Below are 16662 nucleotides of genomic sequence, written 5' to 3'. Positions count from 1 at the left end.
TAAATATTAAATCTGAGCCAGCTTCAGAATCACCGTGACATTAAAAATAGAAATACAGCTCCACTGCTGTCTTCAGTCGTGATTTGTGAATATCACTGTAGTGGGATTAGAGTTGATTCATCAGGGTTGGCTGAGTGCTGATTACATTATTTCCACAGGAGACGCCTCGCAGGAGCATGAATTGATCACCTCGGTACATTAATTATATGATTAAATATAAGAGAGTTTGATCTATGACATGAAAAGGGCAGAAGTGAGTGACAACACACACTATCGCTTCCTCTCGCTCCTTATTTAAATAAGGACAGTATATAAATAATACATATTGGTTGTGTTTTGTCTCCTCCCTCCTCCCTTTCTCAGTGGAAGCACCTAAAGGTGGTGACTTTCAATCCAAGTTCACCATATTTTGTGCCTAATGAAGCAGTGCATACTATGAGCGCGACACAATAAAGCTTTCCAAGCAGGAGCTTGCTGATTGATGAAACTGTGTACCTGCTTTTCTTTATTTTAATGCCTGAAACATCCATTTCTGCCAGGCGATGAATATGCAGACCTCACTTTGGGGTCTGCTAGTGTGGTCTGTGTACTTTTATTTTTGGGTTTAGTCAAGGTAATCCTCAAAATCTTACTTTTGTCGCCTCAAGAAAGGTAAAATTGTCTGCTGGTTCCTCGGAATTCAGGATATCCCCCCCATCCGGATGTTCCCCAAAGGAATAGTCGTATCCTGCTTTAACGTAACTTTAACTGCACAAAACAACATGCAAACATTTATAGCTTGTAAACATTGATACCGATGTGGAGGAAACACTATTGTTACCTGATGTGATATCATTTGAGGGAATATCATTTGAAGGTTATCGCTCATTTCAAGGTGCTTAACAAACTTTACTCCAACTGGCAACCTCCCGAGACACCAGCTTTTACCCAGAATGCAGTAGTGCTCACAGCCCACGACAGGGTTCTCTCCCCTTTATAATGGTTTAAAAAATTATAAAATAATGTATCAAGGTCCACTTGGTACCCAAATGTTGGTGAAAAGGAATTGTGAGTCATGTTTTCAGCAGTGTGCCGGATTTTCTTCATTCATGCAGCTTTATAATTCAACACCCAAAGAACACCTGCTTATCACCGGGAACACCCCAGTTTAGCGAAATCAAACTTAATGTAATTACTCTGTATTTGCGTGTGCATGTAAACTTAGTCTGTAGCTCTATATCTATCTATACCTATACACCTTCACATGAAATCGCTATGTTGATTTTGTACTGAAGTTTGTAATTAAATGAGGAAATAATCAGTACTTCTCATTTGTCAAGTATATAATCCACACAGTGGCTTTACCATATATTCAGTTCATATAAGACATACTATGGTGATTACACACTTCTTATTCTAGTGATTATGATATAAATTGCAGTCTTTCTTTTCTGCTGGTTTGACTTGTTTGAAATCATAGCATAACATACAGTTAATGTAAATAGCGGCCAATTTATTTATGTGGTGAAACTTCATTGAAAGCGCACAAATGTCTGTCCAAAATGTTTAATTGTTGCTTATTTTATTACGGGAGCTTTCTTTGCGAGGCGTTCATAAAGTTTGTGATTCTGTCTTTACTGTCTGTGTCCTTACGTTAGCCCAACGTTTAGCAATTATTTGAATTTGAAATAAATGTGATACAATTTGCCTTCCTCGTGTCCCTGGAAGCCTCCGTAACCACCATCCTAAATATTCTGGGACAGCTCGAAGTGTTATGTCTGACTAAACAATTCGTTGGGACAATTTAAAAAGGTGCTTGTGTGAAGCCGTGCGTCGCTGATTCGAAGCGGCAAACCCAGACGAGATCAACCCAGATGGAGAGAACAGGAGTGAATACAGCTGTGTTGTGATTCCTCATTACGCTGACAAATTACAGACAAATTATTTCCTCGCAGTTTTGAATGAAGGAGTTTGTTAACAACCTTTTTCTGTCCATCCATCTCTCATTAATGCGCTCGCACACGAAAGGAAACACAAGCTTGCGCGCGGAAACATCATCCGTCTTCTTTGAGCGGCGCAAAGTGCCAGACGACATGCTGCTGTTCAATTGGAAAGCAATTCTTTTGATTAATTTCCCATCACCACTTCCTTACTTCAAAATGTCTAATTATAAATGTCATCTTTATCAGTGACGACAGTGATCGGGGCAGCAGTAGACTCCTCAAAGTCTAATTCAGATGTATTTATAAAAATAAAAAATACACATTCAAAACCGATACAAATATAAACTCAGACGCATGAGAGGCTGCCAGTAGCCACTTTGGATCCATGCACTTGCGTAGAAAAGGTGTATGAGGAAAGTAAATAAACAGCGCGGTCCTCATATGTTCAGTCTTCCGAGTGGCAGCTTCGGCGCTAATGCAGGGAACTGATGTTTTAATAAGGGGGAAAGAAACGTGTGAAGGTTTGGCCGGCGTACCATCACATCCCATGTCATACTAGCGTTGGGCTTTTACAAATTCAGCCATGGACATGATCTTTCTCGATCTTCAATAGAGACGTTGTAATTGGCTGTCTGTACTCTGTCTGTGTCCTGGTGGACTCACTGTGTGCCTCCTGCTCGGCACCAAATAGCAGACAGTTAAAATGAAAAAACTGAAATGAAAAACTTATTGATAATGGCAGGAATTTAAATCTGGTGACAAAATACCAAAACATTATATTATATCTACTCCATCACATAACAACTCACCTTGTACAATGTATTGTTATTGTTCACCAACTATCCAAGATTGTTGCGTCATGAGAAATAATGTGAATCCTTTCTGTGCTGCACAGATCAACACATGAACCCCCAACTTGCTCCAGTGGAGCTGTTCTGTGGTCTTCAGCGGAGGACTGCGATGGAACTGGAACACTCTCAATTCCAGTCGCACTGAACTGTGAGAGTGTGAAGCGAAGCGATGCCGAGCCCAAAAACCTGCCCTGAACTATCAGCCCGGCAGAAAACCCATCTGTAAACTCGTCGCCAAATGCAGATTTCGGTTAACGCGTTCTGAAACGCCAACTCCACCTTCCCCCGAACCCAACCCTGAAGCTCGAAAACAAAATAGCCATCTGCCAGGCCGAACGAGCAGAATATGGTCGAAGCCGCTTCCACGCATTTGTTGCTTTGCATCGTTGTCATGGGTACTGCTCCATAACAACCGTTTCCTGGGAACCCAACAAGCACTTGAGGAGTCGCATGACGAAAAAAGATAAAGAAATAAAAAATAAAAAAAAAACAAGCAGACCAACACTCCTGCCTCCATGTGTGTGCTTTTGTTAAACGTGTATCCCGTCTTCAGGCCACTTCACCGCTAAAGTCCTGCATCATATTACGTGACAGGAACATTTTTATCAAGCAATAAGAACGAAACCCTGCAGCACGGAGGGTCAGGAATGAAGGGAAAGGGAGGCGGAATGCTCGGTTATGTAAGAGGAGAGGAAATGTGGCTTTGCCTTTGAACTGTTCCTGGTGTTGTTTGTCCTGTGGCGGACTATTAGCATGAGTGTGTTTCATCATTTTGCTTATTCATGAATACTGAAGTGCGTCTGCATATGGCTTATTTTCAGCCGACGCCGCAGGATGAGAGCGAGCAACGTGGTGCAGACCGGCAGGAGGCTTTTTGACAGCCATGATGCTGACGATCCGTTCTGTACTTTTATTGTTTGGTGATTTTTAAAGGAGACGCTTGATTGTCATTTGATGGATTAAAAACTCCACCTCCACCAACACCGACCAGTTCTCCAACTTCCAATGCCACTTTTGACTGTCACATAAGTATAAGGTAAGAGGGTCGTGCACAACTGAACGTGCACGTGTTACGAGTGAAAGGTGAGTGAATGTGTCCATCTGCAACTAACGAATGTGAGCGGCGATAACACTCATGACAGTTGCGTAAAACAACCTCGGTGTTGTGCAAGTAGATCCTGGTAAAAGCCGGTAACAGACCATAATAACATCTATATAACACATGGATGTACAGTGAGGCCCGGAAGAGGTCAATGATTAATCTAGGGCTGCAACAACGAATCGATAAAATCGATAATCAAAAGAGTTGGCAACGAATTTCATTATCGATTTGTTGTGTCGTGCGATTATTACGGCAGTCAATAAGTCGCGGAGAAAAAAAAAAAAGAGCGGAACAGAGCAACTGGCCGGCCAGCGTGTCTGAGATTGGCGTGAGACACGGAAAAAAAGTTGTGATCTTCGCAAAAATAAAACATCTTTGATGTGACGTGTCGAGTCTTGGCCAATCAGCGTTAAGATGTCCACAGCGTCTTCATTTCCCTCAAACTTGTTTTGAATGGAAGCTAGTCAGCTTGCTTGTGTATTGTCGTTAAAGTTACTTTATGTTCCGTTACAGTTCAGTCTTGCTTGGAAAAAAACGTAACGTGATGAAACATGCCCCCCCGGTCTGGTTCAGTTTATCAGTCACTTGTTAACGTTAAACCGAGACACCGGCGGATCTGGCTGCAGGTTTTTTTTTTACTCCAAGTAGAATGGATCAACGAAATCACGTAGTTGGGCTTAGCCAACAACGTGATGTCGTGGTCATAAGAGACCCAGAATGAAATAGTTTAAGGAAAAGGACGCTCTATATGCAGATGTTAGAGGAGAAGTACAGCTTCCCACTGTCCCAGTATTTCATACATATTGATAAAGCAGGGCATGTAAAAGCAGCCTCTGCTCCAAGGAGATCAATTACAGTAAGAAGGGCTCACATTTGGCAGATATAAAGCATACATGTGTATGTTTTTAGTGTTAGTCCATTTTAATGACATTTTTTTTATTAACAGCTCAGGGATGTTCAAGGAGCAACCTGTTAGTGCTTTCTGAAGATGTTTTGCACTGTGAATTTGCACTGTCACTTCTGTTTTTGAATAAAGGGTTGGAAATTAATGCTTTTTTGTTTTTTTTGTTTTTTTATCCGATTCACCGATTAATCAATCGAAAAAAATAATCAACCGATTAATCAATTATTAAAATAATCGTTAGTTGCAGCCCTAGATTCATCCCACACCAACAGACAAACCAACTGAACCATATGGCGCTGATGACAGAAGAGCATGTCCACTGTGTCCTGATGCATGTGTGTGATTGTTTGAGTTCGGGATCGGATCTGTGTCGAGGAAAATTGCCTTTGGCGGGGGGGGGGGCGTGAGAGTACCTGTATAGCGTTACCATGGCAACCAATGTTGTCCGTCGAGGTCAGCGGAAAATTACAAGCGGACGGTCGAGCATACAGATGTTTTGAAAAAGAAACCATTAGATTTGCCTGCAGTCCGAGCATAGCGGCAGTCATTAACGAGTTAAGAGTCGCAGTCACAATAAAAAGAAGAAGAAGGCGTTCCAGGATCGATGGACGACGTCTGGGAGCCTGAACAGCCACTGAGGGACTGCAATCATCATCATCAGTCCTCTGGTAACTGATTGGGGTCTGTCGATCAGGATACCAATGCTTCCCCAGTCTAACAGGCCCTCACATGTGGCTAGTCCACTTCGTATACGCTTGCATTAAATGCAGGTTCGTACAGAAAAGAAAAATTAAGAGAGGTGATCCAAGCAGGAAGCACATACTAAAAAGGTCTAAACATCTAATTAACTGATTTCATTACTGAGACCATGGCTTGCACCAGGAGGATTACCAGCTCTAACATTAAACACATTTCCCATGGACACACTGTTGCTTTATGTTCCTTTGCAGCATTTTACCAGAATGCACTGGAAGCAGCAGCCAGACTGCTGGAGCTACGGGAAATGTAATGCCTTTCAAAATCTCATCAGAAGCTTCTAAACTAAACTAAACTTGTCGACCTGAAGTTAATCATTGCCTTTTTCCGTTCCCTGAACATTCTCATGAAAACCAATTTCAGCGAGAAATGTGACGCGAGAAACATTTCCAGAGCAGCTTTTTTCCTCTTCTTCTTTACCGAAGAGGATAAACGTGCGGAGAGTGATGTCTTTATTATCCGCTCGCTCATTCCTCCATCTGGCATCATCACAAACTCTTGAAAGCTTTAGCTCCATTTGCTCAGGAATGCCTAGCTGTGTCCCATGAAGCAAAACAGCATATTTTTCTCCAAATGTAAAAACTCACCACAGAGGCTGACTGCCTTTTTTGTGATCAATTTTTTTTTATTGATTTTCTAGATATGCATATAAAGAAAAAGTTGTGTACACATGCATATAATCATACAAATAAAAATAACAATACATAGGAGTATACCCACAAATACACATACATGTATATACACACCCTCATACATGTACACATGTACACATATACACACACACACACACACACACACCCACACCCACACCCACAGTGTTAATTACCCCATCCCACTATTAGCGACACCCTCCCCCCTTATACATCTACAAATATTATACAGGGGAATGTATTATATCAGGGCTCTCAAGTGTCACGCATTGAGCGTGACTGTCACGCATTTCGGTCTTAAGTCACGCCCTCCTGCTAACTAACTCTTAACGCTAACGCTAAATTAACTCTTGGTAGAACATCCATCTTCACAATTGAAATCCGAGTCTAACGATTTTGAACTCTCAGTCCATCTGTTAAGGTCAGATTCAATACGTTTATATATGTCCAAGTAGTTTTTTTAGATGGTTGTATTTATGGATTTGAAGATTCCAATGCCAAGGTATTTGAAATGTTTAACAATGGGGATATTAGAAGGTAGGGAACTTGGTGTTAAATATTGATTTAAAGGTAGAAGACCTGATTTAGTCCAATTCATTTTATAACCTGATAGGGAACTAAAATCTGTAAAGGTACTTAGAATATGAGGAATGGAAGTGGGGGCTTTGTCAACATATATTAAAATGTCATCAGCATATAAGGAAATGTTATGGCTGTGTCATTGAAAGTTATTGGAAAGATAGATGGATGTTCTCTTAGAGTTTGAGCAAGTGGTTAAGTGACAGAGCAAATAAAAAGGGGCTAAAGGGGCAGCCTAGACGACAAGAGCGTGTGATGTGAAGTCGAGGAGAGGCAATCCCGTTTGTAACTACAGTAGCTGTGGGATTTTTATAAAGTAACTGGATCAATTTAATAAAGTTTGTCCCCAGTCCCAATCTTCCCAATACTCCCCATAGATAATCCCATTCAACCCTATCAAAGGCTTTTTCTGCATCCAAGCTAAGGACAGCACTAGGAGACGTGCTATCTTTCACAGCATGAATAATATGCAAAAGGCGACGCATGTTATCAGAAGCCAGTCGTGTCTTAATGAAGCCTGTCTGGTCACAATGAACTAATTTAGTCATATAAGGTTCAAGGCCGGATGCCAAAATGCGTGCAAACAATGTAATCTCGGTAGTAAGGATAGACAGGGGTCTGTAGTTGCTGCATAGAGTCGGATCTTTACCGGGTTTTGGTAATACTGATATTAAGGCTAGGTTAATGTCTTCTAAAAAAACAACCCCTTTCAAAAGAACAATTAATCATCTCTAATAGAAACAAGCCTACCAGATCCCAAAAAGTAAGGTAAAAGTCAGGGGGAATACCATCCCATCTCGGTGATTTCCTCTTTTTCATCCCCGCAATGGCATCTTTAAGTTCAGTCAGAGTGATTAGGGCCCCTAAGTCATTGGACTCATCTAGTGAGAGAGTTGGTAGTGTCACCTTTTGTAAAAAGTTATCACATTTTGCTTTGTCAGAGCGAACTTCAGAGGTATACAGTTTGGAGTAAAAGGAGTGAAATTCTAAATTGATCTCTTTAGGGTCCGTTAATATTTTCTGGCCAGAATCAATAGATATAATACTAGCAGCCTTCTCCCCTTTTTGTAGGCTTAGAGCCAACAGGTGGCTTGGTCTGGATCCATTGAAATAATAATTTCTTCTAGATCTGTGAATCAAAAATTCTGCTCTGGCTCTTAAAAGGGTGTTTAATTTAAATTTTATGGATTTTATTTGTTTTTCCCTGTCATCTGAGAAGCCAGTATTTTGCTGATTGTTCTCCAGATTTTTTAGGGTGGTTTCATATTCATTAATTTGCACTAATCTAGATGTATTGAGATGTGAAGAATATGAGATTGCTGTGTTCCTTATGCAACCTTTAATGGAACTCCAAAGAAGTGGGTCATTGGTGGTCCCAGCATTTTCTGAAATAAAGACAGAAAAAGCATCTCTAAAATAAGTGCAAAACGTATTGTTTCTCAGTAGTGTTACATTAAAGCGCCACCTTGTAGCTCTTGTGGGCAAACAGGTTGCTCCTTGAACATCCCTGACCTGTTAATTAAGAAAATAAAATAAAAATGGAATAACACTAAAAATATACCCATGTATGCTTTACATCTGCCAAATGTGAGCCATTTTTACTGTAATTGATCTCCTTGGAGCAGAGGCTGCATTTAGCATACCCTGCTTTATCAATATGTATGAAACACTGGGACAGTGGGAAGCTGTACTGCTCCTCTCACGTCTGTTTGGACCTCCACCTGCCTTAAACTCTTTCATTCACATCATCTGATCAATATCTGGGTCTCTTATGACCACGACATCACGTTGTTGGCTATTCTACTTTGAGTAAAAAAAATAAAAAACCTGCAGCCAGATCCGCCGGTGTGCCGGTTTAACGTTAACGAGTGGGGTGACGGCATGTTTCATAACGTTACGTTTTTTTACAAGCAAGACTGAACTGTAACGGAACATAAAGTAACTTTAACGCCAACACTACCCAAACACGTTAGCTAACGTGATAGCAAGCTGACTAGCTTCCATTAAAAACAAGTTTGAGGGAAATGAAGACGCTGAAGAAATCTTAACTCTGATTGGCCAAGACTCGTCAAAGATGTTCTATTTTTGCGAAGATCACTATCTAAACTTTTCTCAGTGTCTCACTCCAATCTCAGACACGCTGGCAGGCCAGTTGCTCTGCTCCGCTCTTCTTTTTTTCCTCCGCGACTTATTGACCGCCGTAATAATCGCGCGACACAACGAATCGATAATTAAAATCGTTGCCAACACTTTTGATAATTGATTTTTATCGATTCGTTGTTGCAGCCCTAGTGCCAAGGTTAATTTAGAAGTGACTATGCTGTGATCTGATAGCGGACAAAGGATAATGTTAACGTAATGAATCTGAGAAAATGCATTTGAACTGGCCAACAGATAGTCTATTCTAGAATAAGATTTGTGTCTATTTGAGTAAAAACTGTATTGTCTGGATGTAGGGTTGATAGCACGATACAGGTCAGTGAGACTAAAACCAGACACAAGACCTTGAAATGCAGATATGGTACGATTATGTAAGTGTTGAGTTGAATCAACCGAGCGGTCGAGTGTTGGGTCGAGTACAGCATTCATATCGGCACCAATTACAACTGAGAAACCTTCCAACTTGACTAAGAGATTATTAATACTATTAAAGAAAGCTGAGTCAAATTGGTTAGGTGCATAAATGACAACAAAAGCAATTTTGCGTCCTGCAAAGTCTGTTTTAATATAAGCAATGCGGCCGTCAGTGCTTCCATACGTTTCAATAATGCTTACAGGAAGGTTACGTCTGAGGACCACCAACACACCACAGCTCTTAGAGTTAAAGGAGGCTGTAGCAGCTGTGTAAAAGTGCCTGTTTGTAAGCCTGTGGCTATCCCTACTGATAAGGTGCGATTCCTGAATAAGTCCCACTTGAATATCATGCCTCTTAAGTTGGTCTAAACATGCAGATCGTTTAGTCGGGCTATTAAGGCCATTAATGTTCCAGCTCGCTATATTAATTGTGAGTCTGACTGCCTTGAACTATTTTGGTGCGTAGTTTCAGTGAACGGTTTGCAGTTTTCTGAGCTTCATGTAAACCCAGGGCCGTAATGCTCTTTATTCTGTTAAAAAGTTTCTGTTTTTCAGTGTGGAGAGGGGGTCACTAAGAGGCGGACCGCACTTCAGGTTCGGACCCAGACGCCGTTGTCTCCGGCTATATTTCAATACATATGGCAGTAAATCATAGCACAAGCTAGACATTATTGTGATGTTCCGGACCATTGCATGAGGAAAGTCTCTCAAACTGGACCTAGTAGAATTTTAATTGAATGCCCCTGGTGCAGAGGTTACAGTGCAAACTCTGAGAAAGTTTTTCTCCAGTATCTTTTCACTTCTTCCACAATCTGCAACAAACACTAAATTTAAACACCTGAGCTCCATTTGCTATGACAGAAGCAGAACATTTTTCTTCAAAGCCCCCACCCCGATATCCAACCCAGTGACTTACAGTAATATCATATTAAAAAAAAGGTGCTGACCCTTTAACTCATGCCGCTAATGCTCATGGGCAATGTTATTGCAGGGATTTGAAACAACGAACAAAAAAAACACAATTGTCAAATAAACAATACAATTCACAAGCTAGATTCAAGATCTGGCTATTTAGATTTGAATGAAGATGTTTTCCCTTTCCCCAAAGCTGTTACTCCTGGTCACACACACACTCACTCCCTCGCTCCTGCAAACCGAGCCACATGGCAATTAACTTTAAAGGGCGGTGAGGGTGGTCAATATGATCCTCCTGTCACGCTCCGACAGGCCACACACACACACACACACACACACACACACACACACACACACACACACACACACACACACACACACACACACACAAAAAACCACCTGCGTCAGTGCAAGCCGTGTGTTTAATGATCAAGCGGCCGGCGCTGCGCTGCAGAGTGAATAGGTGATGAAAAGGGAGAAAAGCCACACGATGGAAATGAGAGGTAGCGCACGTAATTAAATGCACACGTCATTGGGGACGAGAAGCAGAAATACACCCTTCTATATTTATTATTATTATGTCAAAAAAAAATTCTGCAAAACAGGAAAGAGTAGAGTCTGAGAGCAGAGTTTGATTTCTGACTCATTTTGTTCTGTGAGGAGAAATATAAATAGATGAACAAAAGCACTTTATCAAAAGTTAAGTTTTTTTCCCCCACAGGACGGTGACTCCTATGAGTGAAAATTCACACTGCTGAGCATTCAGGTTCTTAATCTTACAGCCACAATAAATCAACTTATAGCTAAAGAGCATCATATTACTGCAGATACATTTCAGCATTTCTGTCCCAGTATATCTGCTATATCTTAAAAAAATATACAACTGTGCCCTATGGACACAACAGCGGCGACAATTTAGTTTGAGGAGCTGCATTTATTTCCCACAAAGCTGAACAGTTGGGTGATTTGGTCGATATGTGAACGGATAACAAGCTTGTTTTGTTCCACTACTGATATGAATCTGTGTAGCTTTAGCTTCTCACACTGTCCACAAACAGTCAGGCAAAAGGGCATAAAGACTACTGACAAAGTCATTTCACAACACAGAGAAGAGCAAGCTGGACGACCCACTTTACTTTGAAAAACAAACACACGTACATCCTGCCTCTACAACTCTGTCCAACAGCTTTAAGCAACACAATAGCATTTTGTTGATGTTAACTTTGTAACATTAGCTATATGAACATTGCACTTCAAATAAAAAAAATAAAAATCATAATAATGTTCTCCATTTTCATTAAGCACAAAGCTGGCCTCTGCTACACCGTGTGGGCTGCAAGCTACAAATGCACTGCCAAAGATGAATGAATCTCCTCAAATATCCCTGAACAGAATGAATAACAGAAAGTATGTGATTGATGATGGGATGCTGTTTAAAAACAGCATCCCATCCTAACATCCACCTCACAAGCCTCGAGCACGTCTGGTACTAGACGTGCTTGAGGCTTGTGACTTCTTCGTGACTTTTTCATGACAAAACAACGCTGACACTGAAGTGTTCACTATGCAGATATAGTTTTCACGTCTACGTACACGATGTCCTTATCTTATATATAGGATAGGAGAGGCTGTCAGTCGAGGTTGTAAAAAATAATATAGCACGTAGAGCCTTCACTGTTTTTCCAAACATTGATAACAATTGTGGGCACCTATTAAAATATTATATCGGGCAACCGCCCGAGATGTAATTTCTACACTTAGAAGTACTGGTTGGCAGATTAGGTTCCCTTTGTCCCATTTGGGTCCGACCCAGCCTAGCTTTTTTGTATGCTAAACTAAGTCTACAGTCTAATGGCTCTAGTTTCATATTCATCATACAGAAGTGAATGTGGCATGAAACGTCTCATATAACTCTAAAAAGAAAGCGGAATAACCGAAAGAGTGTTTGATAGATAGATAGATAGATAGATAGATAGATAGATAGATAGATAGATAGATAGATAGATAGATAGATCCCTCCCTCTCTATCTCTCTTGCTGCAGGCTGAGCCACCTGCGCTGCATGTGAAAATCCTCATATGGACTCCTCCTTTTTTATTTATATCTGTTTCTGAGCCTATGCATGTGCCACTCTTTGTTCTTTACGTGGCTTACTGTGTTTAAGTAAATACATGTGAAATGCAATCTGCCTCTGAGCCTGTGTCCTCGCCATCCTTATTGCTCTTTAAGGGATTCGCTGGTATAAGGGATTGAATTATAAAAAAAAGAGTATAGAAGTACAACTGCGTGTATGCGAGCGATTTTAGTGTACACTGGAAAATAGAGAAGACGACTCTATTTGGGGGATTGTAGTTATGCATGGTGTGGCTGTGAAATGACCAAATAAATTATTCATCACAAAACTCCACTCATACTGTCACCTTTCAATATTGTACCATGGAAGACGGTCCCATGGTGTACTGTAGGAGTGATAATGAGGGCAGAAGCAAGACACAGCAGTCCCACATTATTCCAATAGCTTCCATTTAACGAAGTAGCATTTCGCAGAGACTTTCACTTTTCGTCAGGCAAACAATAAAGTCTTTTGATCCCGGTGCTGTAAAATGTTTTTGGGATGTGCACGCTTTATATACCCAGTTTGTTTAAGTAAGTTATAATGACTGAAAACTTGAAAACTTCCCTCCATGAAGGCAGATTAGAAGATCTTTATCTTTTATTGTATGTCGACCACCTCTGAAAAGACTGTTCTGGGTTGGGTTTTTGTCCATAACACAAAAAAAATGTACAATATAATTGCCGCAGGAAAGCCGCTTCCTTGCGTTGTGCATCCTGCTGATTGTACCTCGATGTTCCGTCTTTCCAGGTGAGGAATCGGGTTAACCAACAACCAAACGACTGGACAAAACACCAAGCGATGCCCAATGCTTGATGTCAATTAGCACACACGTCCTGATGGGCTGCGTCAACGGCGTGTTTTCAGCTCAGAGTTCATGTCCTGGAATGCCTCCTACGGGGAAAGGTTTTTCCAAACAGCTTTGTCAGATTCGGCAGTTATAGTGGACTTTGCTTGGAGAAACCAGAAATGCAAAAGACTGAATAGGGTCACTGCTTCTGGTGCACTGCTGTGACACTTACATATAGTAAAACTGTTTGTTTTGGTTTTACCGACACTGTAGCCCTCATTTGAATTAATTTCCCCCCAGGGCCCAATAGGCAGAGAATGGGTTACCCATTGGCAGTCAACCAAGGTTTAGAGCGTAAATAAATAACTTCACTTTAAATTACATTTTTAATTTAGCTTAATTCAGTTCAAAATGTGTTGTCTCCCATCGCAGAGATCTGGGGGTCACTGACGGAGTTTAAACATATCGCAGGTCACCCTTATAAGCGCAGAGACAAAAGAAAGAGAGCCAGCAAATAGACTTTTAAAGCTCGGTTGTTACATCTGCATGACGTGTCTTTTAGAGTTTAGAAGCACCTATCCTGTCTAACTGCCCTGTTGGCTTCACTTAATCTTTAAGCTCGGAATAGTGCAAACAAGGAAGTGTCTAAACTCAAACAGCAGTAATGTAACACTACTCAGACACATCTAGACTCTCCAGTTTGTATTTATCCACCAGCCTTTCTTTAGCTTCCTTTGATAGGAATGGTCAGACTGCCACGACCATTTTGGGAAATATGAGTGGGCTTTGATAACGCCCAAACGGATTCCTTTTGTTTTGTCCAATCATAGCCTAGCAACTGTAATCAGCCTGTCGAGCTTTGGGTTTCTCCAAAAGCGGCTTGCAGAAAATGTAGCTTTAGTAAAACTGAATTCGTCATCAGAATTATGTGGAGGGTCATTTGTATTCTATTCTATTTTATTCTTGGACTCTAATATTAGCTGCAATTGTTTTCAAATCTGGCTGACTAGCTACCTACCTACAGTTAGTGCTGGGCGATGTGGCTTATGAATAATATGTTGATATTTTTATGTATACAAAATTAGGGGAACACTTACTGAAAGTATAACACCAAGTTAATTAATTGAATGTGAATTAATTTCACCTGCTTTGGTGCAAATGAAAGCGACAACAGAAGAGGCGACAGTAAGACATCCCCCAAAGAGGGAATGCTTTTGCAGGAGGTGGCCTCAGTCCATACGAGCCGGTGCTAGAAGGTTTGCTGCGTCTCCCAGCACAGTTTCAGGGAGATACTGGGACACGGGCCATTGCACAAGGAGAGCTGGACAGGGCCGTAGAGGGGCAACCACACAGCAGCAGGACGGGTATCCGCTCCTCTGTGCGAGGAAGGACAGGAGGAGCACTGCCAGAGCTCTACAACATGACCTCCTGTAGACTCTGTGAGGGATAAATGAGGACCCGACGTCCTCTAGTGGGATGTGTGCTCACAGCCCAGCACCGTGCAGCTCCGTTGGCATTAGCCAGAGAACATCAGTATTGGCAGGCCATTAGCGACCCGTTTTCTTCACAGACGAGAGCAGGTTCATGTTTGGTACATGAGAGGGCCTGGAGACACTGTGGCAGATGTTATGGTGCCTGCAACCTCATCCAGCATGACCGGCCTCATGTGGCCAGAGTGTGTGGGCACAGTTCCTGGATGACAAAAGTCGCTGATGCCAATGAGTGGCCTTCACGTTCCCCAGACGTCAATCCAATTGGGAACCTCTGGAAGGTTTCGTATCGGCGCATCAGACGCCACAAAGTAGCGCCACAGACTGTCCAGGAGCTCACTGATGCCCTGATGCATGTCTGGGAGGAGATACCCCAGGACATCATCTCATACACGGGTGACACTCTGACACGTCCGCGTGTGTGATTCTTTAATACTTGCGTGGATTGCACTTGAGGGCCGACAAACCATAAAGTTGGCTGGAGCGGCTACGATGAAGACATTACTATAACGTCATTTTGCACTTTGTACACTTCTCCTCCGACCGTGTTTGTGTGTGCTTACCCTGAAGTCGATGCCCACAGTGGAGATGAAGCTACCAGCTAGAAAAGCTCCATCTTTGAAGCGAACCAGCAGACAGGTCTTCCCAACACCTGAATCCCCGACCAGCATCACCTGAGACAGGATGGGAAGAGAACGGCTTGGATGATACAAGGGGTGTGTGTGTGTGTGTGTGTGTGTGTGTGTGTGTGTGTGTGTGTGTGTGTGTGTGTGTGTGTCCCAGCTCAGGTGAGAACGTATCTACAAATACACAGCAGTGTTAAGGAAACCAAACGCACACACCCCAAAAACCCGTTTTACTATGGCTACACTCTGATTTTATAAAATCCCTGCAGAGATGTAAAGTGTGTATTTATTTATTTTTGCATTCAGCAAGTAAATTATTGCTTTTATTTACGATTATTTGTATTTATATATGCATTTTAAGTGCTGCAAATGTATTGGTTTGGTAAAAAGAAAAACTGAAATTGGCTGGGGCATTTTGGGAGAAGCAGCCAGATGTTTTGTCATTATGTCCACTTCTACAAAACATAAAAAGCACAAACAAAGCCCACCTCCTGTGCTGCTGGTAATTGATCTCATACATAACAGAAACCACTCTCCACCATCTCATTGTGTTATTGCACCGAATTATAGTTGTGGACCAGAAGATATACCTTATTGCATTGTACAATTTGGAGATTGAACATGGGACAAAGCAATCTGCTTAATCATTCATTTTGGGGCCAAGTCACAATTATGAAATAATTAGTCCAATTTGAACTTGCCATCTTAAGGCTTTCACTTGACAAGTCCAAATTGTGAAATACTGAGTCACAATTGTAATTCAGTGCAAGAAAACTATAATATTATAAGATACTTAAAAATCTAAACTTTAACTTTCTCAGTCAAAATCATGGCACTCGTTTTTTCTTTATTATCCCTTCGAACTGTTTATGTAGCTTTGCATTTTATTTTATTGCCCTCATACGTCCCTGAAAAACGTTCACAGAGTGTTTACAAAAGAGGACAACTCAATATGAAATATAACGCACCTCGGTTTAATCATTTACTTTCAGCTCCACATACTTAAATCTTGAAACGACACTGCAAAATAAGTTGAATATCAACACGGAACACAAGCCAACTGGGATTCGCCTTCTTTTAAAACAAATAAAGGCGTGACTTGAAGGCTTATTTTCATTGGTCGCGTCTAACCTCGCACCTGTGGTCAATTTCTAATTGATTAGTTTATTGAAACGCACGCGCGTGCGACCTCTGAGCCCGAGCTGTCCGCTCACCTTGAAGGCGATGTCGTAAAACTCTCCGCTGTTGCTGATGGACGGTCTGCTGGGGTAAACCAGTCCGGAAGACGGAGCGGCAGCGGCGGCCAGACCCTTCCCCGTCCTCCCGCTGCCCGGCGACGCCTTGGGGCTCCTGGAGCTCCCTTTGCCTTTCACTGCCTTCTTCCTGGACAT

General features: G+C 41.7%; 1 protein-coding gene across 1 annotated transcript in view; it reads right to left on the bottom strand.

Annotated features, from left to right (window-relative positions):
* The window catches only part of rab26 (RAB26, member RAS oncogene family), a gene marked incomplete at both ends in the record, with an annotated part of 64308 nt that extends 47646 nt beyond the window's left edge, over positions 1–16662 (bottom strand). Inside the window, 2 exons of the mRNA XM_079214290.1 lie at positions 15209–15319; positions 16486–16662. Of these exons, the coding sequence (XP_079070416.1) occupies positions 15209–15319; positions 16486–16662 (288 nt within the window). The remainder of the gene's footprint in view (positions 1–15208; positions 15320–16485) is intronic.

The sequence above is a fragment of the Taurulus bubalis genome (assembly GCF_910589615.1).
Source record: "Taurulus bubalis genome assembly, chromosome: 2".
NCBI classification, from domain to species: Eukaryota; Metazoa; Chordata; class Actinopteri; order Perciformes; family Cottidae; genus Taurulus; species Taurulus bubalis.
Note: the sequence above shows the minus strand (reverse complement) of the source record. Positions and strands in the feature narration are given on the sequence as shown.